Source organism: Cottoperca gobio, chromosome 21 (genome assembly GCF_900634415.1).
Source record: "Cottoperca gobio chromosome 21, fCotGob3.1, whole genome shotgun sequence".
NCBI lineage: Eukaryota > Metazoa > Chordata > Actinopteri > Perciformes > Bovichtidae > Cottoperca > Cottoperca gobio.
Genome location: NC_041375.1, coordinates 1,371,497 through 1,384,287, shown reverse-complemented (window position 1 = coordinate 1,384,287; position 12,791 = coordinate 1,371,497). Strand labels below are relative to the sequence as shown.

General features: G+C 41.4%; 1 protein-coding gene across 2 annotated transcripts in view; it reads right to left on the bottom strand.

Moving 5' to 3' along the window:
• Nucleotides 1-9,417: 9,417 nt before the first annotated feature.
• LOC115026182 (acetylcholinesterase collagenic tail peptide-like) overlaps nt 9,418-12,791 on the bottom strand; it is an 11,615-nt gene continuing 8,241 nt past the window's right edge. For both annotated transcript variants that reach the window (XM_029458860.1, XM_029458861.1), the window contains 8 exons: nt 12,715-12,741; nt 12,139-12,183; nt 11,935-11,970; nt 11,758-11,838; nt 11,355-11,451; nt 10,720-10,829; nt 10,209-10,328; nt 9,418-9,712 (listed from right to left, as the gene is read on the bottom strand). In XM_029458860.1, coding sequence (XP_029314720.1) covers nt 9,695-9,712; nt 10,209-10,328; nt 10,720-10,829; nt 11,355-11,451; nt 11,758-11,838; nt 11,935-11,970; nt 12,139-12,183; nt 12,715-12,741 — 534 coding nt within the window. In that variant the 3' untranslated portion in view covers nt 9,418-9,694. The remainder of the gene's footprint in view (nt 9,713-10,208; nt 10,329-10,719; nt 10,830-11,354; nt 11,452-11,757; nt 11,839-11,934; nt 11,971-12,138; nt 12,184-12,714; nt 12,742-12,791) is intronic.

Sequence of the window (12,791 nt, the reverse complement as noted above, 5' to 3'; positions counted from 1 at the left end):
ACACCATCTGTTTAAAGATCTGTGTGTGTGTGTGTGTGTGTGTGTGTGTCTGTGTGTGTGTGTGTGTGTGTCTGTGTGTGACTGACTGTCTGTCAACATTAATATGTAAGGTACAAATACAGATACACACACACACACACACATATATATATATATATATATATATATATATATATATATATATATATATATATATATATATATTATAGATAATTCTTGATTATAAAACGTCTTTTTTGCAGATTGTTACTGAACTCTTGACCGAGACTCAACGCTTTGTGCCAAGACAATGTTGATGAGGAACCTTTCGAAGTCCCAGCTCCACTCAGCAGTCGGTGGAAGAACCAAACAAGAGGGATGCTGTTGTGCTGTAGAGAAGCAGATCCAATCACTGAACTGACATTGTGTTTTGTTAGTGACTCTAATAAAGTGCTGATACTTGAACGAAGTGTAGTTGTCAGATGGAAACGTAGCACAGATCCTTTGAATGGCACATGATGGCATTCTGTGGTTCTTACCAAATCCTGGGTGATCTGTTATGCAGGTTATGTTTGCACCATGTCCCTCATATTCATTGAATTCCTCCATGACATCCTTTTCTTGGCAGCAGCTCTTCAATTGCTTCCATAATTGTACAGTTTTCACACGTACACCTAAATGTACAAAAGAAGAGTGGTAAGGACATGTACACAATATGCAATATCCAGAGAAAAGGCCAATATTAACGTCATCTTAATTTCATACTATTTATATGCCTGTGTTTGACGACAGGCTCGTAAGCCTGTTATGGTCGTACGGAGGTCGGATCTACCTAGTAGCAACTTTTTACCCGTTTCACGTAATTCTCGTAAAGGTACGACATCATAACTTCCATGAACATCTGGTAAGTGTTCCCGCTACTATAGGCAGCCGTAAGACAGTCAGTATACAGACTATACTTTATAAAGCAGCGCTGTCCTCCAGTCTGTTTGTTAGCTAATAGCTAATGCTTTATATACAGCTCGTAATATATGACGTTTGACATCAGACACAATGATAGAACCTCAACCGCAGAAACTTCAAGAAAGAATAAGTTATTAAACTTACAGACGTCGATGTGTCGAAGTTGAGAAATAATTGAATATTTAGCGATCGAGCAATCTGCGGACAACTAGTCGGGTTCATAACAATTCAAGGAAACCAAGCTATCGACTCGATATAGGATAGCTTGTGATCTATTTACGATCGAGGATGATGTTACGTTTTGTTATGATGTATTTACTATTTATTGGGAAGTTCTATGAATTATAGTCAAATGTATATACCTGTCTGTGTTCTGTTGCTGCAGCGGATCTCCGCCAAATCCAGGATCACCATCACCATCATCCGCATGTTCTCTCCCGTCTGTGTCTCCATCTTGAATACTGTGTCTCGAGCTGCTCTGTTTCCACCACGTTAAACTCGCCCGCATGATCTAAATCCACGACACCGGCATCCTCTTCAATAAACGCCTCTTCTTGAAGGTGCAACGAGTCTATTGACGACTCACTGTCACTCGATTCTGTCGAAAGATCCCAGCCAGAGTCCGACATCGCCACGTCTGCCGTGCTGTCTGTGTATTCAACTGGTGGACTGTGTTCTACTTGTGACGTCAGAACACGGCGTCGGCTGTTTCCGGTAGCGGCGATGTCAACATCGGTGGTCGACATACTAAATTGTGATTTATTAAATACTGCGAGCATAGTGTCATAGAGAAATATACAACGTGCAAAAGTTTCTGAAGCAGCATTTCACATTAAGTAGGCTTACTCACTGTTTAGTTTGCTCCTGAAACTTGGCATCTTTTAGCGTCACAAGTGCATCAATATCAGCCATCAAATCCTGAGTAACAGCCAATTTCAGGATGTAGTGAATGTGTGTGAGCCTGGAGTGCAGCTTTGTTTTATTGATGCTCATTACAGAGAAAAGTTGTTCACAAAGATAGGTAGTCCCGAACATGCACAAAACCTTTGCAGCGAGGGCTGTCAATGTGGGGTGCCTTGGCAAGAGATGCTGATAAAAGGTGTCTAAGCCCGCCGAGGCAAATGTGTCTTTCAAATCTGAATTACACTGCAAGTTGATTACTTCAAGTTGAATGTCGACAGATCAGAAGCCTTGACCGTGAATGACTTTGATGCTAATGCTATTTCGCGAGCAATAAGGTAGCTTTCACTGCTGCATCGCCGATATCTTGGATACAGGTAACAACAGACTGCTGTTTCTTCAGACCCGCTAACAATTCATTTATCTCGCAAGCTGTTGTATTTTTCTGCCATGATGAGTCTCATAGTGACGCCAAATATTATATTTTTTGAGCACTGAAACCTGCTGTGAACACACCGAGCACACAACTTTCCCACTCACCTCTGTGAATAAATAGGAAACGGTCCATTTTACTTCGAAAACTCTTCACTCCGTGTCCATTTTTCTCCTTTTTTTGACAAAGACATTTTGAGTAATGACGGTGCCACAGAGTGTAATGTTGACAGAACCTGCCAGTTCCAGAAGTTCTTTCACCGGCAGCTCCAGCAGGAACAGTTTGCTTGCTTGGCAGTGTTGTGTGTGACCCCCAGTGGACATATTTGAAATAGCAGTTACTTGTATTGAGAATTTAAAGTTAATGTCTTCGCTGACACTTTGCAAAATCATCCCGCAAGCCGGATTGGACCCTCTGGCGGGCCGGTTTACGTCAACCAACGCGATGTGGCCACAGCAGCCCATACCTGTCAACATTGGAATTTCAAAATATGGGACATTTTCTGGCGGACTCCATCCATACCTTTACAGCTCTCAGCCACCAGCCCCCATATAATGTAAATGTAAACACATAAGGGACGGGTATATACATTCAGGAAATACTTGTTTATTTAAAGTATGTATTACTTGTACATACATGTTTATAAGATTTATGTATTTTATTTATTAGTTATCATCAATTTATTTGATGATTGATGAGTTGTGTGGCTTTTGTTTCCCCGACAAGGACTTACTTGCGATGGCAGAGTCGGGAAACTTGTCCGCTACACTGCCACTGAAATCCATGCAGAAGTTGGAAGGCTACATTATTTATGGAGCAAAACATCGACATCTTTCCCTCAGCTTTGGTCACTTGGTTTGCCTCTCAAACAGTTCTTGTCACAAATGAAGTCATTGACAGTGTATGTGTTTGTGCCTCTTGGGCGTGCTTGTGCTTGAACGCTTATTCCGCCGAGTGCAATACAAAAAGTATGAGTTTGCCCGGCTCTGCTTTTTATTAAATAAGGGAAGGTCTCCTCCCATTTGGCAGGTACTTGCATAAAGTTTTGACTTGTTTGGCAGGTACAACTGCGTCTCACGTTCACTGTGACTCTCATCCATATGTTTTCGTCTTCTTCTGTGTTATTGTTCCTGTTTTCTTCTTCTGTGTTATTGTTTCTGTTTTCTATTTCTGTGTTATTGTTCTTCTTCTGTGTGTTTACTGGCGGAAAACGTTTTTCAGCTAAAGGCCACTTTACCACTGTACACATTTTTAAATTAGGCCTATTTTTATTTTTGAAAGGTTAAAAATACGGGATAATTACGGGAAAAAACAGGAGGGTTGACAGGTATGCAGTAGACTCGTCAACATGATGGGGATGAGAAAAGGTTACTTGGCCAAGTGAATGGTAAATTTACATTCATAAACCCCCGGATGTAACTGTTGATGCTCTGTTCTGTGCGATTCCTGCAGCAAAGAATTTGCCTGAGATATCACCTCATCGCAAATAATTTAGCAGCTAACTTGGAGCTAGCTAGCACCGCCAACATGAAAATGTATTGTTTCACCTACCGGTTCTGATCGACAGATGTGAAGTTGTAGGGTTTGGACATTGTCGGCGCTTTTGACCTTGGTCCCATGTGGATTAGAGCGATCTTCTCGACCTCACTCTCTCTTAGCCTGTTGTTGGGAAATGACACAAGAAGAGACACCAAAGAACCCGCTGGGACAGGTGATTCAGGGTCTTGCTGCTATGCAGGATAGCACCGGCACTTCGCAGCAGCGACAGAGCCGGGCTCTGCTTCACATTGCGGCGTGCTCCGTTAAAACGGACCAGGGACCTCTCTGAACCGGCCACCGCTGATTGACCTGCAAAAGATGACTGCCAAAGATGTGTGGCCGAAGGAGGAGTGGGCGATGCGACTGATTCCTCTTCTCTCCGTAGGAGCCGGAAGGACACCGGCGCCGGCTCAGGGGCATGCCCTTTAAGGACGATGGCTGCCTTTTCTTCTTTGTGCAACAGCATCTTGACGTAGCAAGGTGCTGTCTCCAGCCAGGAGCAGTTTAGCGCCAGCCTGCCGTCCTCCACGACAAACTGGGTCCAGAGCCAACGCCCCACCAGTCTCGAAACTGTGGTCGTCCTCGCAGAGGAGCATCTCTCCCTTCCCCGGCGGAGCATGAAGGAGGAAGCCCGGCCTCCAACTATTCCAGTGGGCCAGCCCGTCCAAGCCTCGAGAAGGAGGTTCCCGTCAGCGGTGAACGCTACTACCCCTACACTATCCAGCCCTGTTCCCACTTTCACCAAGTAAGTTCGTTCACGAGATCCACGGGATTTTCTCCCTTTGAGCTGTTGTTTGCCAAGAAGCCTCGGGGTGTTTTGGACCTGGTTAAAGAAAACTGGGAGGAAGGTCCGAGCGCAAGGAAGAATGAAGTTCAGTACGTCCTGGACCTAAGAGCAAAGCACCTAAGGCAGTTGTCACGGGAGAATTTGCTCCACGCTCAGGAACGTCAACAGCGCCTGTATAACAGAGGGTTGCGATTGAGGCAATTTACACAAGAGATAATGTGCTTGTATTTCTCCCGTCCACTAACTCCAAATTATTCGCCAACTGGCAAGTGCCCTCGGACAGGGGGGGGGAACAACTCATATTTACCACCTCAATCTCCTAAAAGCGTGGAGAGAGGTGGCCTCTTCCTCTCTGGCTACTACGGTGATGGAGAAAGTTGAGTTGGCTGACAAATCAGCCCCGATCCCTTGTGTCAGCCATCTTTCACAGAGTCAGAAGGCAGACTTTGACTCATAGCAAAGGCTTGTTGTCGATGTGTTCTCCCCCCTGCCCGGGTGCACAACTCTTGCATATCACCACATAGAGACAACCCCAGGCGTGACGGTGCGGTCACGGCCCTATCGGCTGCCTGAACACAAGAGCAAAATTGTTAAGGAGGAGCTTCAGGCCATGCTGGAGATAGGGGTAATAGAAAAGTCCAACAGCAACTGGTGCTGCCCCGTCGTGCTGGTGAGCAAACCCAATGGGTCAGTGTAGTTCTGTTGTGGACTATCGCAGGGTGAATGAGGTGTCCAAATTTGATGCCTACCCGATTCCCCGGGTCAACAAACTCCTGGATCGGCTGGGCACGGCTATTTTTTACACAACACTAGATTTAATCAAGGGCAACTGGCAGATTCCCCTGTCTCCAGAGTCCAAGGAAAAAACAGCCCTTTCCAGTCCGTACAGATTGTACCAATCTGTGACGCTATCATTCGGGTTATTTGGAGCCCCAATCACCTTCCAGCGGCTCATGGACCAGGTGCTGCGGCCCCACTCTGCATACGCTGCTGCCTACCGAGATGATGTCATCATCCACAGCGAGACGTGGGGGCAGAATTTGCAGCAGTTGGGGCCAGTGCTAGAGTCCCAAAGGAGAGCGTGGCTCACGGCTAACCCGAAGAAGAGTGTCGTTGGGCGGAGGGAGGTACGTTATCTGGGGTACCATTTAGGTGGCGGGCAGGTGCAGCGCCTTGCGTCATTATCTTCTGCGACGTGCCTTCACCCTCTGGTGGGACCATGCCCCGCTTCAGTGGCTCCACTGTATGAAGGATGCCAACGTCCAGATGAGTCAGGCGAAGAGTGGGAATATCTCAGCTTGGGATCAGACAGCTGGACAGAATCAAGTAATCAGACACAATGCTGCTGGTAACCTGGTTCTGGTCTCTTGCAGTAGACTGGGCCCTGGAGGGTTGATGAGAGCGGGTTACGGCCATACCACCCTGAACATGCCCGGCCTCGGCCAATCTTGGAAGATCAGCAGAGTGCTGAGAAGTATTTGTTTCGCCATAATTAATGTAGACTTATAATTTGAAGGCTTCTACAGAGTTCTGGCCCGGTGTACATTGACGTGACATTTCATACACGCACAAATTACGGGATCAAGTTCTTTATAAATTAACTGTATATTGAACTAATAACTACAGCACTAAACTATTAAAAAGTAAGATAAATGTTTATTAAATGATGAATGACATGAACATTTATTGTTTCATCTACAGGTTCTGATTGACAGATGTGAAGTTGTAGCAGGTTGAGTTAGGACCTTGGCATTTGGACCTTGGTCTTGTGTTAGAATGATCTACTCCACCTTTCTCTCCCTCTTCGCTCTCTCTCTTAGCCTGTTGTTGGGACATCTCACCCACTCTGTGGCTGCGGTTTAGGTCGTTGTGGAAGGTTCCTGAAGACCCAAAGGCAGACGAGGAAAAGCTGTAAGAAGAAGAAGCACAAGAAGGGGCAGCAACAGAAGAGCGCGATCTGTGGCTTGGTTGTAGTCTTATAGACTTCTGTCCAGGGATCCAGTACCACTAGTATGAAGAGCTCCATTTTGTAAAGCTTTCTGATTTGATTATGTTGTCCTTTTCATAGACTTAGAGTTGATATTTCTTACTTAGGATGTTTAATCCTGAAAAACTCTTGATATCAACACTGAATAAAACCTGATTGATTGAATTCAAATTAATTAAACAATTACACAACAAAATAGATGCCAACCTGTGTTCCTATGACAAACTAATATACCTATATAAATATGGATATACTGTACATGTCTATATATGCATGTGTATACCTTTATACATAGCAAATCAGTGAAATAGCATGAAAATAATGCAGGACAGTACGGATATGTTTCGTCACGGTGTGAGCAACAGGAGAAAGGGGAAGGAAGAGAGGTGACACCTCCACAAACCCTCATTTCCTGTATCAAACTCAACATGTTAAAGCAAAACTTCCTATTATTAAAACATGTTAGCTCAGCGTGAAAGGTCAAATAAAATTAATTGTATTCTGCATTCAAATATTTATTTGTTTCAACTTGTGTATGTCTTTGTGTGTTTTTTCCTTATCTATGATTACATTACAGGTCATGATCAGGAATGTGTGATGCTCGTAAAACACGGAGGATGGGGTTGTAAATGTTTTGTAGTTTAATATTCTTCATTCAGTTCCTGTTGGTCTGTCGTATTATATCATAATATTATGTAATAATTTAGGGTTGGAGTCACCAATCTTTCCTACACTGTTATTGAGTCACTGAAGTAAAGTCAAAAGGTGTAATGGCTGAAGAAGCAACGTATATGTTTATATTTTCAAACCTTCATGAACCACGTTCACTATCAGAATCATGATGCCGTGGGGTCAACACCTCGAGGGTCACATTGTTTTCAGACACGGCCGACACACGGCTGACATTGTCTTAGTAACTACAGAAAACAAAGTACAGAGGAGGGACTTCAGTCTTTGCTGGAGAAGAACATAGCAGTAGTGTGGCATGAGAGATGAGAAGAGATAAATCAGCTGTATAACAGAGAGCTTTGCCAGAACTCAGCAGCTTCTCACCACCTCCCTCTGCAGATGGAGACTTCAGAAGGAGCTGAACTCTGCTTTCCACAACTCAACAATTCCTGCAGGAAACCCATGCCAGCTCAGTTACATACCATGCTCACTTACACCCTGGTGTCCTTCATCTCTCTGCTCACTGCAGCTCTCAACCTGCTGGTCATCATCTCTATCTCCCACTTCAGGCAGAGACATACTTTCAGCCTAAGATTATATATTTTCATATTAGATGTTTAAAATAATTAGGCCAACATGTCTTCTTTTACATATGAATGTTTTAGTTAATATTAATTATCTTTTGAAATATTAAGTATTCAAATATGATGTTGTGTGACATAACATTTTGAATAATTTCATGACAATAAGAATGTCCTTTGTTCTACTGCTGTTACTAACAAGCTACTATTGATGATAACCTCATACGTGATGATATTCTTCCTCTCCAGGCAGCTCCACACCCCCACCAACCTCCTCATCCTCTCCCTGGCTGTCTCAGACTTCTTCGTGGGCCTCCTGCTGATGCCTTTTGAAATCTTTTTAACAGATGCTTGCTGGTTCCTGGGTGACCTAATGTGTGCTCTGTATTATGTTGTAAATATTATCATTATCTCTTCTTCAGTTGGAAACATGGTGCTCATATCAATTGATCGTTATTTGGCTATTTGTGACCCTCTAAGTTACACCACCAGAGTTACTCTGGACAGAACAAAAGTCTGTGTTTGTCTGTGTTGGATTTGTTCTTTTCTCTTAAATGTCTCCTTTACAAGGACTTTCTGAGACAACCTGATTCATATAATTCCTGCTATGGAGAGTGTGTATTGTCCTGAACTATATCACAGGAGCTGTTGACATTGTTTTACCTTTATTGGCCCCGTTACTGTCATCATAGTTCTGTATATGAGAGTGTTTGTGGTGGCTGTGTCTCAGGCTCGAGCCATGCGCTCTCATATTGCAGCTGTTACACTCCAGCGTTCAGTTGGTGGAACTGCTAAGAAATCTGAGATGAAAGCAGCCAGGACTCTAGGTATTGTTGTAGTTGTGTTTATAATGTGTTTCGTTCCATATTTCTCTCCATCACTGAAAGGTGAGGATATTGAAGAGAGCAGTTCATCCTCACTTGTTTCAGTCTGGCTGCTGTATTTTAACTCTTGTCTAAACCCAGTGATCTATGCCTTCTTTTACCCCTGGTTTAGAAAATCTATCATACTCATTGTTACCTTTAAGATACTTCGGCCTGACTCTTGTGATACTAAAATACTGTAGAGACAGACTGGAGAAACGGCGTTGTTCTTATATGTTTATATTTTCAAACCTTCATGAATCATGTTCACTATCAGACAATCATTGTGTTCATTTTCATGACTTCATCTGAAAGTATAATCCAACATGCTTCTGTCATTACCTCTGCCAAGGAAGTTATGATTTGACTTGAGTCGGTTTGTCACAGGGCTGTTACACAAATATTTTTTTCACTTTTGTTGTATTTGTGTCAGGGCTTTTGTGCTGCATTCATGTAATGTCTGTATAATCTGAAACATTAGTTCTATAACCGGAAGGCGTAGGGAGGCAACCCTCTCGTCCACCGGGGTGAACACCAACGTAGCGGCGCTCAGCAGGGGACTTGTGAGTATCCCCACACCCGCCCGACGCCTCACACCTTGGGCACAACAAATACCTAATACGTATGTGAGTAGAAATTGCTAAATTCATAAGAGATGGAGACTAAATAACGGAAATCCCAAAACGTATAACTTCAATAAGACAGTCAGATATCAATGCAAGAGGAGGAATTGCATTTCTTTATTTTACATACATACTTACTTACTTACTAAGAACATTAAAGAAACAATTCCTTCTAGATTAAAGAAATAAATTCTTCACAGGAGGAAAATATTACAATGAGTTAATATTCATTTAAGTTTGTTTCCAAAGAGATTGTTTTAATGTAATAACATGCTGGAACAATGCACACAATATGTCATTATATGTTATATGATTTTCAGGACCCTGATCACAGTCTCTAAGTTACACTCGTTCACACCTGGAGGCCTGGTCAGTGTGCTGGGTCCTCCTGGTGCAAACAGGAAGCATGAAAACAGAAAGAGGAGGACAAAGAGAATAAAGTCACTGCAAACAAACATCTGTCACTTTTAAAAAGTTACTCTGTTCTTAAAGGAGAACAATGTCAAAATAACTGCCATAACAATGGTATATTTTTATTTTTATTATTATTTATTTTATTAATTTCCACTTTACATAATACCATTGTTGTGATTTAAAACAAAAATGTAATTATTTTATTTATTCTAAAAATAAACAAAATTCCATAGTCTGGGATTAGTCAATGAAAGTTTTTATTTAAACTTAAGTAAGTAAATTTTATTTTATTTATTTTTTATTTTTTGTGCAGATAAAAAAGAAAAGAAAAATGTTTTAAATGTATTACCTTAGAGGACAAAGGTAAAGGTCCTCTTCCTACTCTTTAAATGCCAGTTTGTTTACATGATATCATGGTGGGGGAACTAAAAACGTGTGTTTCTGATGCGTCTCCAGCAGTTAGCAGTTACCAGCACGTTGATCCATTGAGAGTCCGAGTAGATGAACAGAGCTTTCCTGTCCGACCGCAGCACCATCACGTTCTCCCCCCGCAGCCTCCGCATCTGTCTCTCTCCGTCTGCAACAAAGATCTGAACAGAGACACAGAAATACGTTTATATGAAGATGTATGTTTTTAATTGTTAACCAGCCTCGTGAAGCACCTCATAGAAGATTCCTCTACGTCACTAACAGCGAAGGGGAAGTGAGTTCAAAGGAATATTTCACGCCTAAAGCAGCATTTATATATCAATAAATCCTAAAACCTCAATATTCAAACTAAGTAATTGATATACAAATTATACACCATCTGTTTAAAGATCTGTGTGTGTGTGTGTGTGTGTGTGTGTGTGTGTGTGTGTGTGTGTGTGTGTGTGTGTGTGTGTGTGTGTGTGTGTCTGTGTGTGTGTGTGTGTGTGTGTCTGTGTGTGTGTGTGTGTGTCTGTCACTGTATGACTGTATGTCTGTCACTGTATGACTCACCGTCTGGACTCTGTTCAACAGTCGTTCTGGGGTTTGAACCCGTGAACAGTTGCATTTGGCTGAACGCCCCCGGTGTCCTGCGTCCCCCTGCAGGCCCGGCAGGACGAACACTGCAACACAAAGTATCATCTTGTGTATAAACAGCATCAATGTGACGACATGTTCAGCTCATATTTACTATATTTCTCATTTTAACAGAATGTATTGTTCTCGCTCACGAATGGATTCCAATTTCATCTTTTTCATTCATTTAAAAAGGTATAATACGTATTATTTACGCATTAAAATGTCTAAAAACGAGTAGACCTGTTATATATTTTGTACTAAAATGATCCAAAATGTTTTTTTAACAACTTTCAGACACAGAGAACTCCATAATCTTAATAAAGGGAACGATACGTCTCTTTACAGGCGACTGATCATGTGTCAGTGTTGTTGTCGTCTCCAAGAAATAAATCATGAATTGTTTTTTTTAATCCACTTTTAAACCACTTTTTAACTTTTTAGATCCTGGTCGTATACTATAAATAAAATACACAAAGCTGATTTTCCTGTATTTTTACTGCTACGTTTCCAGCTACAGAGATGCAGATCCAGAGTCACATTTGTCACATAACCTCGCTGCTGTCACGCACCTTGTCCTGGTGTTCCAGGCTCTCCAGTCAGACCTAGCACTCCTGCAGAACCAGGATGACCCAGCTTTCCTGAAAGTCCACGAGAACCCTTCAACCCCTGCGCACAATGATTTATTGACAGAACAATTTGCTGGTTAGTAGGGATGAGTTGAAACTTAAACTTTCATTTTGAATGTTTGAATTGTGCTGACCGATCAAAAATGCTGCAAAAGGTTGTGTTTGTGAAAATGTTCAAATAATAAGAAGCACCTCTATTTAACAACTCTTCAGCATAACGTCATTTACCAAGTCTTGAAATTATAATCATAAACGTCAGTAATGCTGAGTTATAGACGACACACTGAACCACAAACAGCTGCTTCTATAAGTAAATACAAATATCTGTTGGTATGCATCCACCCACCGAGGCTCCTCTGCCTCCAGGGTCTCCTCGGGGTCCGGGGTCCCCCCTCGGCCCTGCATCCCCCCACTGGACCGAGTCGCCCTGCAACAGCACAGAACATCATGTCTTCACATTCATAATGTGCTCAACGCACTTTTATTTTGAAGTAAATGTTTCTAATGTGAGCTGGTCCTCTACCTTCTCTCCTGACACTGCAGCGACGCCAGGCTCTCCCTGAACACACACACACACACACACACACACACACACACACACACACACACACACACACACACACACACACACACACACACACACACACACACACACACACACACACACACACACAGTTTTATTTATTCTAATAATTACCGTCACGTGAAAGAAAGGTTTTTCCCTCACCTTCTCTCCACCGGCTCCTCTGTTTGCTCTCACACCTTTATCGCCCTGATGGAGAGAAATAATTTTAAATAAATTGAAATATATATTATATTATATATATATTATATATATTATAATATATATATTATATTTATAATATATATATAATATATAATATATAATATATATAATATATATAATATATATATATATATAGTATATATATATATATATATATATATATAGTATATAAATATAGTATATATATATATATTATATATATAGTTATATAGCACAGCAACAAGGACATTTAAAGCGCTCTACATAAAACATTAAAAGCATTAAGATAAAGTGCAAAAGAAAAAGAAAAATGTATTATTGATAATAATAATAATAATAATAATAATAATAATAATAATAATAATAATACAATTAAAAACAGAAATTTAAAAGCCAAGATAATGTAAATAAAAACAAGTTAAAATAGAATAAATCAAGTATAAAATAAAATTATAAAAGTTACAGAGCAGCGTAATTAATGGATAATTATTTTAATTAATAAAAAGAACAGAAAAGAAGACATGCAGCGTCACTCACCCTGAATCCTTTACCTCCCTTACTGCCCTGTAAACACACGAGTGTTATTAGTTCGATCATTTTCACTCTACCATCAG